Source organism: Oryx dammah, unplaced genomic scaffold, assembly GCF_014754425.2.
Source record: "Oryx dammah isolate SB20612 unplaced genomic scaffold, SCBI_Odam_1.1 HiC_scaffold_24, whole genome shotgun sequence".
Classification (NCBI taxonomy): domain Eukaryota; kingdom Metazoa; phylum Chordata; class Mammalia; order Artiodactyla; family Bovidae; genus Oryx; species Oryx dammah.
Genome location: NW_024070208.1, coordinates 28,717,087 through 28,737,732, shown reverse-complemented (window position 1 = coordinate 28,737,732; position 20,646 = coordinate 28,717,087). Strand labels below are relative to the sequence as shown.

Genomic DNA, 20,646 nt, shown 5'->3' with positions numbered 1-20,646 from the left:
ACGGGCAGATGCAGATCTATGTATCTGAGTGATAATTGTGGTAATAAGGTGCTTCAGTTATGAGTCATGTTTTTGAAAACTGGGAGTGGAAGGAGGAGCATTGTTTCAGTAGCTTGGGGGCATATTCCAGCTGAGAGGCAGGCTCGTTCCTCCTGGGATGGACACTAAGTTCCCTTCAATGAGGTTGCCATCTGTAAAAATGCCTGCTCCCGAGCCTGGTGTGTGGTGGGCTCCACATTATACTTCCCAGAGGGCTTTCTGCCAGTCATACAGTTCAAATGGAAGCCCAGATTCCAAGCTCATCATATCCTATGGTAGTAGTAGTGTTAGTCACTCAGTTGTGTCAAGTCTGACACGACTTTGTAACACCTTGGACTGTAGCCCGCCAGGCTCCTCTGTCCATAGGATTCTCCAGGTAAGAATACTGAAGTGGGTTGCCATTCCCTTCTCCAGGCGATTTCCCAACCCAGGGATCAAACCCGGGTCTCTCGCATTGCAGACAGATGCTTTACCATCTGAGCCACCAGGGAAGCCCTATGGCAGGTGGGCACCTCCTAATGATAAACTTGTGGGGAATTATACTTCAGGTAACTGCTTACCTTCCCTAAAAGAACACTTACTGACCAATCCACTTAGGTCAAGGCGAGGTCATAGGGCTGTCCATTCTTGTCCTTACTGGCCACTGACCACCCTGGCTGGCTGTGCCAGCAAGGAAGAGTCATGTCCTCAGAATGAAGAAAGTATCCTTCACCAATTCCTCCCCTGGAAACAGGTTTATCAGATCTAGTCCTTACTGACTGCAAGGCACCTTTAAAACATGTCAGCTCTTCACCTTGAATTTTCTTGAACCAGTAAAAAGCTCTGCAGTTTTCTATGTTAACCATAACTAGCAATAAAGAAATCAACAAGTAAATGTGGTGAGAACTGTTTTAAAAGTGTAATGCAAAATACAGCTGTTTTGAATATTTTCAAAATGAGCTAGAGGTATATGGAATGTCAAAAGATTAAGTTCCTAATTTGGGCAACTGACCTCATCTTTGCTCTCAGGCTAGAATTCAAGCTTAGGTAGTACCCTTTTCACTCTGTAAGTTAAACTGAGGAGAGAAAATTGATGAAACAAGAGAGGCATCATTTTTTTCAATCTCATACAAAGACAAATGGGCTGTGTGAAGGGATCTGGCAGGAATGCTATCAAGTAGAAGAATCAGACATAATTGCAGAACTAATTCCTATCAAAATAAGGAAAACCTTAGATGCTTATCATTTGAAAACAAATTTTATGCTAATATTTGTCAGGGACAGCAAGTGATGGATACTATGCCTTCCTTCCAGTGTTTTCTCTATTGTCCTAGCCAACAAGAACTAGAAAAAGAAAATAGTGGTTGTTACCTTGTATGATTATGATTTTGTAAGAAACAAGAGTGTGATAGTATGTATTTTATCCAAATAAAATAAACTATTTGAGAATGTTACTTCTCCACAAGATTACAATAAGGGATTCTAGCCTGCTTACAGAGTCACAGATAGTCAAAGCAGGTCCAGCTCTGACTTTAGCTCAGCCTCTGACCCAGTTTAAGCCTCACAGCAGCTTCTCTTGGCGTCCTCATCTACCAAATGGGGATGATGATAACCTGCCTGTAGAACTGATGTGAGGGGTCAAGTAAGGTGACCTGTGTGACGCTTTTCACATAATTTTGGGCGCAGAATAGGCATTCTAAGTGTCTGTTCCTTTGTACTGTCACTGATGAATAATTTCAGTATTTCCTCATCTGCAAAAGGTAAGCATATTTGGCTTCTAGATCAAAACACATTTATAAAAAAAGACAGACAAGGTTCTTGTCATGTTTATTCCCTTTCATTAGTCTCAATGTATTGACTAAATCTTTAAGGGTTTGCCTTTGAACTCTTCAGAACCCTTAAAGGGTGCTACGTCTTTGCTGTGAATTGCACCTCAGCAGTGAAACAGCCTGATCACAAACACTTCTGGTTTTGTGGGCAGGATCAGGTGATGCCACCTTTTTTTCCCCCAGCAGATGACCCTCATTAGTCTTTCCATGACATTTCACAGTTTTCTCACAAATAAAAATTCAGACATTCTTAAAAAAAAAAAAAAAAAGTGTTGAGACAGACCAAAGTTGTCACTGAAGTGGAAAGCTATTTCGGAAATTGTATTTATGATTTGTTACCAGCTACGTCATCCACTGCTGAGAGAGCTGGAATTTCCGGTGTTTGGTACTAATTCTTCTCTTTCGGGTTAGTGTATCTTTGCTTTTTAAGGTGCCTCTACTGAAGTATATACTCTTAGCACTGCTAGTTGCTGTTGTTAAAACTAAGACAAATGCACTTGAGTATCTGTAATATAATCATTTTAAATAGACCTCTTATTTTTTTCTGTCCATTCAATCCGCTACCCAGGAACTTCAGGTAAGATGATACTATTTTCAATTCAGATACGCTAGTAGGTGTTTTGCATCATTGCAGATTCATAACAACATAATTGCTTTTTCTCCCCTTGGAGAGTATGTATGCCTATTTGCACATTTATATAGAGATGTGTGTGATAGAAATATTTTTCTTGGTTGCTCAAGGAAGAAAATATTTTCTGAAAGTATGAATACATTTTAAAATGTAGTTTTAAAATCTTTATATGTCTAGTTCTGGAAGTTGCATAATTTTATCTCTTGAGGGAAGGTGAATTTTTAAGTATGATCCATAGAAATCCTATAATTACTCATTAGGCAGCTGCACAACTGGAATGGGTTGGTTTTGTGGTTTAATTCTTTTATTAAAAGTGAAATCAACAAGCTTTATCTAAACAATACACCACGTCCACTTCCAATCAACTGCTTTTATTTTCTAGGACTAAGAGCTATCTTTGTAGGGTGAGTGACTATCCAAGGGTGAGGACCCTTTTGCAACTAAAAAGGAGTCTGGCAATAATTACATCCAGACAATGGGCATAAGCCAGTGTTATCCTGGACAAAGTGACCTATGAGCACACTATATCCATGTCTTATAGGCTTAAGTCTGAGTAGGGTCATTTGGGGGAACATGTTTTGACTTCTAAGTTCCTTCAACAATAATTCTTTTTTGGTATTCCAATATCAACGAATATGATTTCCAACACTTCTAGAGTATTCCATTGTGAATATTTTCTCATCTCGGTATGAACCCTGAGTGGTTATTTAGGTTTGATAACCGACATATGCACGTTGTCCATCAAGGATAGTCAGCCACCTTCTCAGTCTTCTCACACACACAAACAGTTTTGGCTTTTGACCCCACATGACATCTGGGTGTGGGGAGGCTAGAAGGCAGCTCTCCGAGTAGGGTTAGTCCTGTGCTGTGAGAAGGCCCGGTGGACTTTTAATCACCACAGACTCCAGCACAGGCCAGACTACTGTTGCTTTCAACCCCTCAGCTGCCACTAGGGAAACGGTTTCAACATCCTTGCCTCCGATGCAGTTTCTGCATCCTCCAGCAAGACACCAAATATTATCCCTGTGAGAACAGCTTCCCTGACTCCCAGTTCCCACGCCTGACTGATTCAGGTCTTCACCTGAGCTGTGGTCAGATCAACACAGCGGCACTGTGCCCAGTGCAGCACTCTGTGGCCCTGGATATATCTCTCTGCCAGCTCAGTGTGAGCCAGGTTCAGGGTGGGGGACTTCCAGAACTGCTGCCTCAGACAGTTCATCCAATCCATCGATTCAGTGAAAGAGAATCAGTTCTGTAAATTTGTTTCACAGTTGTACATTTCTCCCAGTAATTGTCACATTCCTTTTTCTCTGTTTTGGAATTTCATTTTTCTTTACCCTCTTTATTTCTTCACATACTGTGTTTTTCCTTCCTGGAACTCTTGCTTCTTCCACATTATTTTCATTCTTTCCGTGAAACAGCCGTTTTAAAATACCAGCACAATAGTAAGCCTTCCCTACCAGGGGAAAAAAACAATCATTTGGTGGTAATGTAGCACAGTAGTTAACAGATAAAAGGCACAGATAGAGCTATAAACTATAGAAATCAAATACTGAGTCATATAATCAAACAGTCTTAAGGATAATCATAAATGTCATAAATGGGGTGAATGATGATAATTTACACATAATATCCAGAATGTGTTCTTACCCATTGCCTTCCACCATGAATAGCCAAAACAGACTTTGGAAAAGCTAAGCATCTGTTATACCAGAGATCTGTGAGAATGGTAGGCTTTATTTTATTAGGAGCCAGAAAAAATAGACCCATAAAACCAGAGGAAAAAAATCATTAATTTTAATAGTAATTTATATCTCTCCCTGAAATTATATGATTATGCTATTAACTGAGCTCTCATCAGAAAGTTTATTTCAGTGAACCATCTGTGTTTCAAATGACTAATGTACATGATAAGATTCTGTGCTAGGTATTATTCAGATTACCTATTTGTTAGGTTCAAATTTGCTCACCAATGGGTGAGGAATATTTCTCTTGCTTTACTCCTGGAGAGAGAAATAAAACCCAGATTTGTTTTTAGGGGGGGAATTATATTCAATTAAATAAACTTACTTAATATATGATAATTTGTAGAGACAATATGAGCTATATCTGAAATCTTTCTGTAACATCTACCTTGCCACTTAGCCCAGTTCTCAGTACACATGAACAATTCAGCAACAGTCCTTGGTACCAGGTCAGTCCATCCAGGTCCAGGGAGGGAACTGTTTCCTGTGTTGGAACAGTTATTTAAAGATGAGCCTAAAGCAAAACTGAAGCCTTGCTGCTCTGGCCTCTGCATCGTGCATGATCGTCTGACTGTGCCCAGCTGCTCTCTGACACCCTTTAACTGCATTTTATCTGTGAAAACTGCTGTGGCAGAAACGGGCTGGAATGTGTACCTAATGCTCTTCAACTTAATACCCAGAAGCTGTGGACTGTGCCACAAGCATAGCCCTTACTTTGTTCTCTGGACAACAGTACTAAACAGTGGGGGTCAGGGAGTAGGTAAGGAACACCTCTGTTGAAGTTGTTCTAATATTAACAGTCTCTTTCTGATAGCTTTTTGTTAACATGGCTCTTTAAGAGTACTCCCAAATCAACTTGTAAAACAGTGTTACCCACTGTGCCAAAGAAGAGTGTATGATCACATCTATCTATGACTTAACACGCATTTAGTGAAAACAGTGTGCTGTTTTACTACTCTTCACAACACGTAAGCAAAATCATTGGTGCCTGTGTCCGTGAGGTGAGGGCTTGAGAGTTCATAATGAAAGTATCGAGGCTAAGCTATGACTGATCAGATGTGTGAAGCTGTACATGCGGGAGAATTCTGGCCTTAAAAAGCAGCTGATGGTGTGATTTCAGGGCGAGAGTATGGACAACTTCAACTGGGGAGTCCGCAGGCGTTCGTTGGACAGTCTGGACAAGTGTGACCTGCAGCTGCTGGAGGAGCGCCAGCTCTCAGGAAGCTCTCCCAGCCTCAATAAAATGAACCGCGAGGATTCTGACGAGTCCTCTGAGGAGGAGGACCTCACCACCAGCCAGATCCTGGAGCACTCTGACCTCGTAAGTAGGAACTCTCCGCCTCCTCTTCCCAAGAAACTGGGAGACTGCTCTTTGTCATTCAGGCAGCAGGGCAGTTTCCAGTTGCAACTAAAGAAACTTCCCACAGCTGCCAAACTCAAACCTGAGATTGTCGGGTGGGGTCTGTCTGATTCTAACCAGCTTCTTCTCTGGAGGGTGCAAATGGAGACAAACACTGGGGGTTTCATCAGCCCTGAATGCCATCAGATTTGTTCAGGCCTAGATTTTCCCTAAATAACTTATGCTGAACTCTTTCTTTAAAAAAAAAAAAAGAAAAAATTCCTCCAATATCTTTAGTTTGAGGAAATAAGACATTTTGATGGGGTTATCTGGAAAGAGAAGGGGTCTTTGTGTCTTACAGTGCTGGGCCTTGCCAGCTGCGGTGTTTAAGTTCTAATGACAGTGAAGTATGTATTAATATGTTCAGTAGTTAGTACTTGTCCAATAGCAACCAGCTTGTACACTTATGTAAAAAGTAATCAGAGCTTGTAAAGAATGGGAACGTCACACAACGTTGTGTTTCCTTTGCTTTCTCGACAGATCATGAATCTCTCCCCTTCGGAGGAGACTAACCCCATGGAATCACTCACGACCGCCTGTGATCTGACCCCTGCTGACCCTCACTCCTTTAACACCAGGATGGCTAGCTTTGATGCTGCTCTGCCTGATATGAATAATCTTCAGATTTCTGAGGGTTCAAAGGTGAAGAGATTTTGGCAATTGTTGGTTGTGGTTTTCTTTCCAAAAATAATGTATTTCCAATTTTCTGAGCATTCTTAGAGGGTTATAAATTGAGGGGCTACCTTTATCTTTTTCTTTTATGAAATAGTTGTTAGTGCCCCTGAGCCTAGGTTTTGAAGTTGCTTTACTCGCAAAAGACCTAAGCAACCATCTTCTTGTTGGTTGAAAGAGATTTGATTTGAGGTCCTTTTAAGATGAAACGTTTTGCATTCTCCAGAGAGCACAAACACTGCTGATTAACAGCAAAACAAATGTCTGAGATGGCTGAGACAGGGAAACTGATGTTCTTTGTCATGACTTTTATAAAACAATCTGTTAAGTGAGGTGTGGGTGTATGCATAGATTGGTGGAAATTTTTTCCTATGTAGGAACCAATTATACAGCCTATGCATTGATTGCATTCTCGCCTTTTGTTGGGCTATCACAAATTTCAGTATCAATCACAGTATTATGCACAAAACTGTCTTAATCAGCTCTCTGAGGAGAAAAGTAAGTATTGGATAGAATTTCCTTATTTAAAAGGTTAGCTTTTTAGAGGAACTTTAAAATGTGTATTTCATTTAAGGTTTATTTTATTGATTTGCATAAGCCATTCTGTCCATAAAACTATCAACTTCCACACTGTGTTCACATATGTATCCACATAAATGGCCATTAGTATAGAACTTTATTTTCTTATATTAGACATACCAAAATAGCCTATTACTATTAGGATTAAAGTTTTCTTTATCTTGAGTTTGGTTATGGTGGTATAAGTTTAAAAGAGAAAATAGGAAAAAATACATAGAAAACAGATTTATAAAAGTATATTCTTTCTGATGCTTCTACAGAAAAATAAAATACTGGCTATTCTGTATCCTTATACAGTGTACTAAAAATACACCTGAGATCTAGCAAAACCTATATGCTGTACACCAAGGGCAACCAACCAAACTACAATCACCTAAAAATACTGAGGCTTATAATTATTTGTAATTATTTGTAAGACTTCCTCATTACAAAAGAACTGTGACCAGGATTCTGAGAATTAGCAGAATCCTTTTCTAGCCAAAAAGGGGACCAGAAAGGAAACCTGAGATTAAAATGCCAGAATCTTTGAAATTAAACTTCATGGAATGAAGATCACAAAATAAATGTGAAGTTATTATTAGCATATGTTGTTTCAGTCTTGCAGTAGTCAACTTTTCTATTTCGAATGCTAAGCATACAAAGCACTGCCTAATATTTTCATGGATTCACACAGAAATCTATCAGGGCAAGGCTGAGTTTAATTTCTGAAAAGCTTTCTTTGTTTTTTACATCAGCTGGGCTTCTGCTAAATTTGATATATCTGTGATGTTAGAAAGAGAAAACAAGATGTTTTTATAAGATCTCAGCCTGTCCTTAGTAGATTAAGTTTATATACATTAACAACCCAGACCAGTCAGCAGTCTCGTTGGCAACAGTCTAGTTTTAAAGAGCAAGAAGAGACAGATATGGATAAGCCCCTGAAACTCAGTATTTATAAGCAGTTCCTTCAAAGACATGAGATAACCTATTTCCCTAACATGTCTGTAAACATTCCTAATTTCCCTATTTAATCCTAGATTCAAAATACTAAAGGGGCAGCCAGATGTCAACTGTGATCGCGCTCTAATTCATATGCCTCTTTTGCCCTGGTTTTGTCTTTAAGAAAATGACTCACTGAACCACGTACATGTGCTTTCTTCCTCTCCTCTCCTGTTCTGTGGTCAGGCTGCCTTCCTTCCTCTCCTGAAGAACAATTGGTCCTCCAGATGATTTCCCTCTGGCCTGGGTTCAAGCCCAGCCTCTTTTTCCATTTGACCTGCCAGTCTCTTTCCTGCCTCTCAGTGGTCCCAGCTCTGCCACCCTAGAGCCGTCTCATCTCCCTGCTCATTCTACATTTTACAGCAACCCAAGAGCAGCCCCTCATATATATATGTGCTGCCTTCAGGGGATATTCCCAAGAGTGAAGCATGTATGTATGTGTAGCTCAGAGGATGTTCAGTAATGGAAGGCCTGTCAACAAGGCAGGCTCAATAAATAGCTCTGGGTCAATCATGGGCATGGCAGAGACTTCAGGAGCCTTTATTATGCCAGGCACTGATGATTCTAAGTTCTAGTTTCCATCAGTAGCATTGGACATACTACAAATTATATAATATACTGGAGAGTTAACTCCAGGTAACTTGCTTTAGAAGACTGGGCTTGTACAACAAAGGAGCTCTGAATCCAGAGATGGTGTCTCTCACCCTGGCTCTGGCTCTGATTACATACCTGGTATTAGGCACGTCCTTTTCCTGTGTGGAGCATCTACTTCCTCATCTTTGAAAGTGGAGGTCCAACCCAGGGGGTTGCTTCCAAGTTTAGCATTTATACTCCTTAAGTGTGGATCAAATATGGTAATCTTCTGACAGCTTCTTTGGGAACTCTCTCAGAAAAGGCTGAGAAGAAGATAAAGAACAGTGCTTCAGAGAATTCTTGAGTTCAGTTTCACAAATTTACTATACCATAGCTAGAAGACATATGCCTCCAATTTACGTTGTTCTCTGGATTTCAGAGTTGCCTCTGGATATCCTTACGTGTTGGGGGATTCCTTTCTCTCCTTTGCTCCCAGGCCGATGCTGTCCAGGAAGAGGAGGACGCCACCGTGCAGGAGGATGACCTTTCCAGCTCCATAAATGAACTCCCAGCCACTTTCGAATGCAGTGACAGCTTTAGCCTGGATATGACTGAGGCAGAAGAAAAAGGCAGTCGAGCGCTGGACCACTTCACTCTTGCCAGGTAAAGGGTGTACACAGCACGTCATACTGGGTTTGCTCTAACTCCAGTTTAATGTCAGGCTTGTGCCTCTGGGACTTTCTCACAAAGGAGTCCAAGCTGACATGACTTGGAAGGCTGTCAACCAGTGAGGAATCATCCAGCTCCAGTGTAGGGCCTTATGCGGAACCAGGAAGGCTATGTCTATAGGAATTCTTGGAGCCCTGGAATAATAATGTACTCAGACGCTCAGTCGTGTCTCTTTGCAACCCCATGGACTGTAGCCCACCAGACTTCTCTGTCCATGTGATTTTCCCAGGCAAGAATGCTGGAGTGGGTTGCAATTTCCTTCTCCAGGGGATCTTCCTGACCCAAGGATCGAACTCGCGTCTCCTGCACTGCAGACAGATTCTTTACCACTGAGCCACCAGGGAATCCCTAAAGCCCTGGAATAACATGAAAAGCCAAAGAGGAGCCCTCGGGGACATGGTCCACACCTTATAAGCTTTGAAGATACGCAAGCTTGGCAAGGCTTGGAAATGGAGTTCTTCCCATCTTGAGTTAAAAGACCAGAACAAGAGGCTCTTTATAAGCTACATACCTACTTTTTTTTTTTAAGTGGGTGGCTTTCAGTTTCAAGATGGACATTTCTGAGACAAGTGAGATCTAGTCAGAGAATATAAACAGGAATCATATAAAGGAATAGATTTTAAAAAATTAATGTGGCATCTAGGATAAATCATAAATAATGCTACAGATCTGCTTCAGGAGAAGAAAGTCAGAATCCTAAACTCACTCCTCTGAACACTGCTGCTGACGTGGCTAGACAGAGGCTTTCTGTTATGGTGATGCATATCCTTTTGTCAGAGAAACAGCTTAGGGTGATACCTAGAGAAGAAATGCTCACTTTTCACTTCATTTATTTTTCTCTCCTTTCTTTGTTTCCCTGTCTCACTGTGAATTTCTCTTCTCTCATTTTCCTTTCTCTGCCCTTTTTCTCCTAGTCATTTATGTGTATACACCCACTATTACTCTCCCTCCACAAAGGAAAAGTGAAAAGATACGAAATTTTTCTCATTTTTTTAAAGTGAAAAATGAAAAAGACTGAAATGGATCTAATGTGAGTGAATGTGCCCTGTGTCTGGGGAAAGGCCGGCAGGAAAGTGAGGGTCGGTTGGTGAAGGCTAAAAAGCGGTCCTGTATCTGTATAAAGGAAATCAGAGTTGGTGAAAAATCCTCTTTTCTAGAATCAGAATCTCGAGACCTCTGACCGAGAGCCAGGCTCCCGAAGCAACCCCCACGGGAGGAGCGGGCAGGAGGGGTGCCTCGGGTGAGAACCGACACTTCCAGCAAAGGTAAGGAGGACGCCATTCTTGACTGTCGTTTGCGTTTTTTCCAGCTTCGGGGAAGGTGAGAGGGGAGTGTCGCCCCCTCCCTCGCCCTTCTTCTCGGCCATCCTTGCCGCCTTTCAGCCGACGGCCTGTGACGACGCCGAGGAGGCCTGGCGCAGCCACATCAACCAGCTCATGTGCGACTCGGACGGCTCCTGTGCTGTGTACACGTTCCACGTGTTCTCCTCCCTGTTTAAGGTACGCTGCCCACAAAGGCACCGCAGCTGCCAGCTCTTCCGGGAGCCAGCTGGCCTCTCCCTTGAGGGGGGAGTGCTGGGTTTACACTACACTTTGTCCTCAGTTTCCTCTGCTTCATCCTTTCTTCCGTTCATCATGGAGACGTTGTGCTCGGCGGCTCGGGCCGCTGGGATGTGATCCTCGCTGGCCCCTCCAGCTCTCATTGGCATCATCAGGCACAGGCAGGCAGCCAGGCCTTCGGGACCACAGGTGGTATCTTCAACCAAGCCCATTGTCCATCTCTTCTTTCCACTTCGACCTCTGGTGTACCTCTTTCTTCTTCGTTATTTTTCCTTATCTTTTATTCCCACTCACCATGAATTCTTTCAACCTGCCAGCCTGTGACACTTTGAGAGGTTGATTCTCTTGAGTACATCATGAGAAAAAGCACGTGTGCTAGATGGAGGAATGGGGCCCTCTGATCACCTTCAGGAAGAACCATGGCAAAAGGGAGAGATAGGAAAATAAGGAATTATGTGAAAAGTGGAAAAAATGGTATCATCTGCTTTAAATAATTGCAAATTCAGGAAGCCATAATTTAGTTAATATAAAAGTAAAATCGGTTTTTGAGCCTGGAGGCCCTTCCATTCTTAGAGGAGTGTATACCAACAGTACTAATAGCTAGTTTCTCCATATTCTGTTATTTGTGCGGCCCACTCTCAAGTTTTCCAGTTTACTTTTCATGAGACCTGTCTGAGATGAACTCGAGGCTGGAGGGACTGTTAGCCTTAAAACAGGAAACAATGGACTGCTGAAAGATAAGAATCCAGAAACACCCTAACATTAAGCCAGACTGAAATTTAAAAACAAACTATCCCAAAGCTACCATTTGAGGTATATTTGTAAAGATTCAGGAACAATGTAATTTATTATATTGTTCTAAAGTCTGTGTTTAAGTAATGGTTAATCATGTATATTTATGTTTGTGTTATGTTGTGATCCTGTTATACTACAGTTACTAGACTGCATGCTCAACTTTATAGTCCTGAGCAGTACTCTTCCTTCTGCTGAGAACCATCACCTCCTGTTTTCCCTCAGCTGTGCTCCCAATGCACACAGATCCCTGATGGGGTGGCACTTCCATGAATGAGGCCTTCCTTTAGCTCTTTCTCCCCTTGCACCCCCGACCTGGGATCCCAGGCATCTGCCACACTCTGTTGGGAATTACCTGTTTAGGTGTCTGTCTCCTGCAGGGGAGGGCAGGTAGCAGTGTCTTGCTTTGATTCCAGTGGCTGGCACAGTGGCTCACACACAACAGGTGCTCAGTAAATGCAGTAGGAAAAAAATTTTTTAATGTACATCTCAAATGTATAGTTTCCACTTAATGCCAGTACAGCAACAGGTTGTCATGTGAGCTGGTACATGGGGCTGGGTACTGGGAACACTGGAGTTTGGATTTTTTTTTATCAGTTGACTGGATCAATTCCTAAGACATTTATCTGCAATAATAATAATACAAATTGTTTCTATTTTTTTTTACTATTACATTTTTCTTTAAGAACTTTCTCAGCTACCATCAAATGCTCTGTGATTGAGAGCAAAATCACTGTTCCAATATGCTGGAAATGAAACACATGTCAGACACACAGTCTACTGTTCTTTCATCACATCCTTACTGGGGCTGTTTACTTAGTTTCCCAATATTTCCCTGTGGGTCTGGACACCACGTTTCCCTGTATTTGGTGGATTCTGGACGGAGTAGAGAAGAGGTTAACTGCAAAAATACTTTGCTTTTAAAAACAAGGAAATGGTTTCTAATGGTCCAGCAGGGATGGCTTTCCAAGTGTCTCCGTCAGTCTATTTCCTTCCTGTGCTCCTGGGTTAGAATATTGTCATTTGTGTGCACAATGTCACCAAATCACAAGCTGTTTTTATATGGAAGTCATAGGTGGCTCTGAAGTTCCTAGCCTCTCAGTCCAATAAAATGTAAATCCAGGTCTCACCATATCCTTGGGTGAGGGAGAAGAACGCAACTTCTTGGAGGACCTGGCTCCTCCTCCTCACTCTGCCAGTCATCTGTTAATAGCTTGGTGATACATGACATTTCCTTCTCCTCTCAGCTGCAGTAGTGTCAATTATTTTAAATTGCACACAAAACTACCACCACCATAAGACATAATGTTATGCATTATGTCAAGACCCTCAGATATATTAAATAAAAATAATATGCAGCACAGTTGGCATTTTTTTCTAGTATAACTGATAAGGAACCAAGAGCCTGCTGCTGTTTGGGGGACCTGCTAAGCACCCCATAGCAGAGCAGAGAGGATTTCTCATGGATTAGATTCTCCAACTCAAAAGGTATGAAATCTCTTTGGGGAAAGCCAATGCCTAGATCTGGAATTAGTTTTTTGTTAAATATTTTGTTCTTTTTGTTAAAAGATATTTTGAGTTGGAAGTTGGGGCTAAAAGTGTTCTCATGTTGTCACTGACACAGGCCCCGCAAGTCAGATTCTTCCTAATTATGGTTTTTCTTCAGGCAGTATAGGAGGAATAGTAACGTTTACAAAGCATTATCACTTATGGAAGGGATGTGAACTTAGAACCCTTACTCCATCACTTCCTGTTTGCATGATCTTGAGTCCTCTGACCTCTCTTAACCTCAGGTTCTTTACCTGGTTGTGAGCACTGATGAGGTGACATGTGCAAAGCTCTCAGAGAGACAGGTCCCACACAGAATATACCTTCTTTCTTTCTTCAGAGACTTTGTGGCTCCATTTTAGTCCTCCTGTCTCTGGGAGCTGTGTTCTGGGAATGATAGAAAGGAGTCGTATCTCATGACCTTTTTCCTCTCAGCCACACTGAAGTAATCTCAGAACTTACTCATCTGACAAACACACTAGGCAAAAGATTCTGGCTGGCACTGGCCATTAGCAAAAAGGCAAAGCAGCACTTACTTAAAAGATACATGGGCATCCACACATTGGGAAATGACATTTTAGGATGAAACTTTGTCCACACTGGGTGATTATTCACTTAAGACACTCACTCTGTTCCTATCACACACACACGCCTGCCACTACATGCAGGACTTGTGCTGATTTGATATTTTCCTAAGAATTTTCGATAATTTCCTAAGAAGTTTTTTTCTAGTGCCTAAGTTAAAACATGGCCTTTACGAACAGTAATTATGTTGCCTTGCAGAATATTCAGAAAAGGTTCTGCTTCCTAACCTGTGACGCAGCCAGTTACCTTGGTGATAATCTCCGGGGCATTGGATCCAAGTTTGTCAGCTCTTCCCAGATGCTCACCTCCTGCTCCGAGTGCCCCACGCTCTTCGTGGATGCCGAGACCGTGAGTATCCCAGGCCTACTCCTGTGGTCAACGCCCTGCCCAGCTGACAGTGTAGAACTTTAGGGGGGCACGTGTGCAATTGCAGTTTGTTGGAAAGACACTTCTGGTGTTTGTGAGCAGCGCTGTGTGGTGATGGGAGCCCCAGAGGCCTGGGTCTACACAGGAATGGCTGTGCGTGGCCAGCCGAGGCCGTCACTGTAGGAGATCACGGAGAGACCCCCCCTCCCCAGCCCTGTGCTCCCTCTGTGTCCATGGTGCTTCTCTCTGATGACCCTAAAGGCTGTGAACATGGTGAGCTAACCTCTCAGAGCAGCCCTAGCCAGTCCCCATGATGCCAGGTCAGCCAGCCAGATGGATCCCCAGAGGCACCATGTCATCACTTTCTCTTCTTCCAAGAGACCACCTGCCCTCTTGCTGGATTCGTCCAGCCCCACTGCAGATGATGACTTTGAAGGATAATTAAAATAGTTGCTGGCTGACTGCTGAATCGTGACTATATAAACACAATGCTAACCTTCCAAGACTGGCAAGCTCTCCGTAGGGGAGAGGGGCACCTCTTTCTATCCCCCATGCATATCACAGAACCGTTTCATCTGCTCAGTACTTACTAGGGTTTAGAGCGATGGCACCCCACTCCAGTAACTCTTGCCTGGGAAATCCCATGGACAGAGGAGCCTCGTAGGCTACGGTCCATGGGGTCGCTAAGAGTCAGACACAACTGAGCGACTTCACTTTCACTTTTCACTTTCATGCATTGGAAAAGGAAATGGCAACCCACTCCAGTGTTCTTGCCTGGAGAATCCCAGGGACAGAGGAGCCTGGTGGGCTTCTGTCTGTGGGGTCGCACAGAGTTGGACACGACTGACGCGACTTAGTAGCAGCAGCAGCAGCAGAGACAGTGAAGATGTGCTTTACTTCTGAAAGTCTCTGAAGAGTCGGTCTTTCCAGGAACTTGATTAGTGGTTGGCCGTCTTGCAGCAAAGAATACGATATGAGAAATCTTTCCATCTTAAATGATTTAAAATGCAAATTAAATACAAAGACCTAGTTGGAGGTCTGTCTTCACATTTCCTGTAGTGTTACTGGATGAAGACACTGGAGTCCATGCATAAAATGGATGCCAGTTCTTAATGCAGGCTTCTGTAGAATGCTTGTTAAGATCTGTCTGTCTAAACTGATACGGGGAAAATGGGTATCTTCACAGGAAATTTAAATTAGCAAGTCATATTCAAGTGCAGTTGCTTCTGAGAGTGGAGCAAAATTACAAACTGTACAGGTTGTTAAAACAGATGCTACCCCTGACACACTCTATATTACATCTAAATATACTTCTCTTTTCTCTCTGTGTAGCCATGCCTTTGTCTAGGTGTCTCTCTGGAAGTTATTTTAATACAAATTATTTTCCTGTCTTTATTAGCTCCTTTCTTGTGGACTTCTGGACAAGCTCAAGTTCAGTGTTTTAGAACTGCAAGAATATTTGGATACCTACAACAACAGGAAAGAGGCCACTCTCTCAGTAAGCGTCTGTGTCTCTGTTAGCATATAAGTTTCATTAACACCAAATGAACCCAACCACCATGAGCTCTTGGGAGGGGATGTGAATAACACAAGAGAGGCCCCTTTTGGGAGAAGACAGACTTATCTAGTCTTCCAACTTAATGGTGGTAGAACTATCAATAGTATGGATTATATGAAAATGATACCTACAAAAGAGAAATTTTTCAGCTTTCAATTTTAGCCCTATAATTTTTCTAACCAAGAAATTGGGGAAAGTGGGTATCTGTTTAATGTATCACTTTATCGAAGTTATAACCTCTCTTTTCTCAGAAATTTATTAATAAAATTGTTAATTGCATCCTTCCAGTGTTCGCCTCACCCAAAACTGTTGAGATGGATCTCATCTCTCTCCACCACTCTCAGTAGCTGTCTCTCCCCATCACCATGGTTTCTCTTGGCCTCAGCTCCTGCTCTTTTCTTCCTCCTTCCTTCAAAGATGTAAACTGTAAAATGTTACAGACAGAAGTGACTCAGAAACCATCCATGCAGACCTCCTGATTTCCAACAAAAACTTGCGTGTAATTTCCAGGGAGCACTTCCCATCGTAGACCAGGCACTATAAAAAGATCGTGGATTTTGAAGTCAGATGGACTTTGAACTCAAACTGCAGCTCAGTTTCTTAAGGGTTAGTAACCCTGGATAAGTTACTTAACCTCCTGTCATCTCAGATTCATCATCTATAAGACAGTGATACGCTATAATAGTCACAGCAGCTGTCATTTTCCTGAGTCCTTTTTATATATCCAATAACCTGGTAAGAGTTATCTCTCTCAAATCATGTAATGCTTGCAACTACCCTGGGAGTTGCTATTACTCTTCTCATTAGCTAGGAGGTACAAAAGTGGTTATTTAAACCCAGGTCTGTGGGATTCAAAGGTTCATGCTGTTAACTCCAACTCACTATTGCCTTTGAAATAGAAATAGCGTATGTAAACTACCCTGCACAAGTATCTCATACACAGAAGACATTCATTCTTAAGTTACTGGGTTTTTGTTTCTTGTTATATTTCCATGACTGTCAAAGAGAGAGTTCTGACATTCTACTGCAGCAATTCCCTTTGTCTTCTATTTCTGTGGCTCTCTCACTGTCACTGTTTTCCAGCTTCTCGGGCATCAGTTAATAAAAGTAATCCTTTAATTCTGCTTGGTGAACAAGCCAGTCTTTTGATGTCAAGTGTGAGTTTCAGCTCTTCAGGGCTTACTGTTTTCTACCCAAAGGTTCCTTTCACGTCTATACTAGTTACTATACTAGATAGTTAAGCTGGCAGAATCTTTAAATAGCTAGGCTATTATTGTAAGGTCTTTCTTACAGTTAAACAGACCTGCCCCATAGAAGCCGCCTCAACATAACAGAGTCAGGCTGCATGGCCCAGGCTGGCCCAGCCTGGGAAGATGTACCAGCCTTGTCTCCTAATCTCAGTCATATGAAAGGTTTCTAATTGTATGTGGATTTATTTAATTTATACAAACATTTGGAGTGGTCTAGTGACATTATTTTTCAGGGTAGATACATCACAACAATAACATGATAAATGTTTAAATTTTAAAATGGCCATTGCTGAACCCATATAAACAGGTATTTTAATTTTAAATTGTTAATCTTTAACCAAAAACTTTTCAAATGGTCGTTGCAGCAAAATTTTATCTTACTGTGATTAGAAACTTAATCTATTATATTTTCCCTGACGGAATTGATGATAAACAGATTCTTAAGACAGCACTGAATTTACCTATGTCTCTCTCTTTCTGACAACAGTGGCTTGCAAATTGTAAGGCGACATTTGCAGGAGGATCAAGAGATGGAGTAATTACCTGTCAACCAGGGGACTCAGAGGAAAAGGTAATAAACACCTGTTAGAGTTTATCTGTTCTGTGCTCTGACTTTGTATGTTGGTTTTGATATACCCAAGAAGCATGGAACTTGAAAAAGGAAGAGGGAGGAAGCATCATCCCATATATTCACACGAGACCTGTACAGTAAGCAAGAATGACATTAGAGCCAAGCATGATGGTGTGTTGATGGGATTGCTGGGGGAGGGTCTTCTTTTTGGAAAAGCAGAAGTATAAAAATAACCTTTCTGCTGGACACTAACTATACTAACCATTTTCCTAATAAAACTGTTCTTCATTCAGAATATAAAAGCAATGTCATAGGGCAATTATCTTTCAATTAAAAATTTTAAAAAGAGGGGAAAAAAATCATTAATTCTTCACTGAACCACTTAGTTCTTTCAGTGAAGAAAGTCTCTGTTGACCTTTCAGCAATCACTCAGATTTTTCTTCTCATTTAGAACTGCTTTAAGTACACACCTCAGTCCAGCTAGCTTATAAATGTGTGCCACCTTGTAAAGGAAACTCGGCAGAAAAGCGTGAACTCACTCATTCTATAGTTACTGCCGAGTGGCCCCCATGGTGGGTAAAAGAGTGAATTCTGCCTGGGTAGAGCTTCTGATCTATTCAGGGAGATGGACGTTAACAGTCATATGTGTGTAAACTGTGACAAGTGCCATTAAGGAAAGGTGGGAACAGTGAGCTATGAAAGGATATAGCAGAGAACCTGGCCTAACAAGAGGGCGGTTCCGGGAAGGCTTCTCCACAGAGGTGCCATTCAGGCAGAGATCTCAGCTCTGAGCTGCAGTGTGCCCGGGGTGCAGGGTGGAAGGCAGGGGCCTGGCGAGCCTGCGAAGGCCCCTTAGTGGCAGGGAAAATGACCCTTTGCGAGGACTGAAGGGAGCCTGTGTGGCAGGGCAGGTAGGAAGTGACCAGGAGAAAAGTCGCAGAAGCCAGACCATGCAGGGCTTGGGTGCCTATCCTGACATCAGTGGGAACCAATTAAAAGTTGTTAACAGGAGGTTGTGATTAGATTGGGGCTCTCCCACACTCCTGTGGAAATAGACCTAGTGAGCAAGTGAGGATTTGGGAAGACAGGTTAGGAGGCTACTTACTGGTCAAGGCAGAGATGTCTGCTTGTAATTACACTATCACATCGAGAAAAGCATGTCAGAGTGTGGGGCCTTCAAAGGATGAGAAATCACCTTCAAGGTGGGCCTTGTGGAGAAATGATGGTGTCGCTCCATTTAAATATTGATCTTATGTCCAGATTTGGTGGGAGATTATTTTTCTAATTAGAGCTACCATTTATTTGGCTTCCATTCCAAAGAAAAACCCAAGTGTTTGACCTCAGAGCACCGCTTATCCTCCAGTGATTTACTCCAGCTCTCTTTTTTAAGTCAGATTCTCTGTCTTCTGGAATAGTTTGATGGTGCACATTATTCTGAGCACTCTTTGCATGAGGACAGATGGAAGCAGGGATTAGGAAGTAAGCTTTCACTTGAAGAATCTATATCTGGGGGAAATAAAATTATATCTGGATATAAATTGCAAAGTCAACATGCCAGAAATTACTCCACATGTATTTTCTATTTCAGAGAAGTGTGGACTTTGTGGAAGGTTTAGTGCTTACCTTACTAAACCTAGCAAACTCTTGAGCAGTTAGAGAGGTCAGTTGGCCAGAGATGATGACCACGTACAGTCAGGCATGTGAAAGTCTCCTGACCCCAAGGCTTGCCCCATAATGCCAGTAGTTAATTTCTAGTCATTTTTAACAGGTGACATAAGTGAGAAATTACTGTGGAATTTGTGGAAGAGAATATAATTGTTTTCTAGATGTTGAATATTTTCTGATTTTTTGTCTATTCTCAATGTAAAGTTGTGACATCAAATTCATGAGGAAAGTTTACACTTAGGTAGCCTATAAGCTATAACCAATTCACAGACATGTTTTATTCAGCTTGTACAAGTTTTTTAATTGACTCAACATTTTAAATTTGAAATTGTTCACACATACCCTCAAAATAGCATTTCTGGCATCTCTTAAAATTGCAAAAAAAAAAGCTAGCAATACCAGGCCTGCCTTCCTAAAGTGGCAGCCACCTTGAGCTGGGTGGCTCTCCACCATCCTTGTGCAGTGAGTTCCTGACCCTGCAGGTGAGAGCCAACCATCACGATGTTGTTTTCTTTATGATAGGAACATGTGCCTCTGTACCTAAGGCCCCAAAATGGGGAAGTGAATGCCAAGTAGAAAGAGTTGTGCCTTTCAAGAAAAACGCCAGTGTTCCTCTTTGCTGCTGTGAGAACCATCTCTCTGTACTAAGACGCAAGGGCCCCCGTGTTGGGCTCCCTCCTGGAAGGAACCTTGGAGATTCCCAGTGCGTGTACAAAACAGAACAAACCACGCTCCTGAGAAAAGTGCTTCTAATATGCGAGAAGGATTTTGGAACAGAAGTTGTTTTTTGTTTTTTTAAGGCAGGCGTGATTAGTTAATACTTTAGGCTACTGGGTGACTACAATACCAGTTCTAGAATGAGGCACAGCACACAGTGAATATGATGTAAAACAAGGCGGGCATGTGAGTCCCAGACATGGCTTTACCAGTGTCTTCTCCACCTGTGCACATCCTGAAGACAGACACATCTCTACATGACTTAAAAGCCAACACTGACCTCTCCGTTGCCCGTGGAATTCACTGTGGAGTGGCTTCTGGGGAGTTGAAGTTCATAGAAACATAGGTCAGGGTAAAGCATCGCAGCTCTGGGATCTCCAGGCCACAGCCTCAAGCCTTCAGTGAATTAGCACAGCTCACCTCCTGGTTCTGCAGAGCTGGCCCTGGGAAAGCTGCAGAGGTCATCGCTTCATCTACTATAAGTGATTTTAGCTGATGGACGTGGAATTTCACAGCCATTTCTGAGCACTACTTGAACACTCGACTCTATGGACTCAAGTACAATAATTTCCATTTAGCCCCACTACATTTTATCTTATTACTTAGAATCTTCTTGGATACTAACCCTCTTGGTTGTATGTTTCCTATCCCTGCCTAATCCATGAATGGGAGAAGCCTGCAACCTCTGTTCTACAGATTGAACAACAAGCTAAATGTTGAACAAGACAAGATGTTTCTCCAGCTAAACTGTAACCCATTAAACTTCAGATAGTCAGTCGTTCTCTATAAGGAATCTCTTTTCTAGAATGACTAAGGAAATGCCTCCTGAAGTGGAAGTTTTCTTGAAAAGTAAATACTTCAAGCTGTGCAATCTATATTAGA

At 42.1% G+C, this 20,646-nt stretch overlaps 2 protein-coding genes across 25 annotated transcripts in view; one reads left to right on the top strand and one right to left on the bottom strand.

The window, feature by feature from the left end:
- Window positions 1-20,646, bottom strand: part of ZAR1L (zygote arrest 1 like) — a 90,837-nt gene that overhangs the window by 1,506 nt on the left and 68,685 nt on the right. For 2 of the 21 annotated variants that reach the window (XR_005725674.1, XR_005725687.1), the window contains 7 exons: window positions 15,862-15,985; window positions 13,307-13,439; window positions 11,860-12,130; window positions 9,665-9,729; window positions 8,886-9,287; window positions 8,581-8,747; window positions 3,847-3,934 (listed from right to left, as the gene is read on the bottom strand). The gene's annotated coding sequence lies outside the window, so the exon portion shown is untranslated. The other 19 variants (XR_005725689.1, XR_005725691.1, XR_005725683.1 and 16 more) reach the window with 19 other exon arrangements.
- Window positions 1-20,646, top strand: part of FRY (FRY microtubule binding protein) — a 323,252-nt gene that overhangs the window by 293,090 nt on the left and 9,516 nt on the right. For 3 of the 4 annotated variants that reach the window (XM_040267100.1, XM_040267099.1, XM_040267103.1), the window contains 7 exons: window positions 5,344-5,544; window positions 6,103-6,264; window positions 8,921-9,087; window positions 10,463-10,652; window positions 13,836-13,985; window positions 15,403-15,501; window positions 17,299-17,382. In XM_040267100.1, coding sequence (XP_040123034.1) covers window positions 5,344-5,544; window positions 6,103-6,264; window positions 8,921-9,087; window positions 10,463-10,652; window positions 13,836-13,985; window positions 15,403-15,501; window positions 17,299-17,382 — 1,053 coding nt within the window. Of the gene's footprint in view, window positions 1-2,415; window positions 2,425-5,343; window positions 5,545-6,102; window positions 6,265-8,920; window positions 9,088-10,462; window positions 10,653-13,835; window positions 13,986-15,402; window positions 15,502-17,298; window positions 17,383-20,646 lie in introns of all 4 variants that reach the window. The other variant, XM_040267101.1, reaches the window with a different exon arrangement.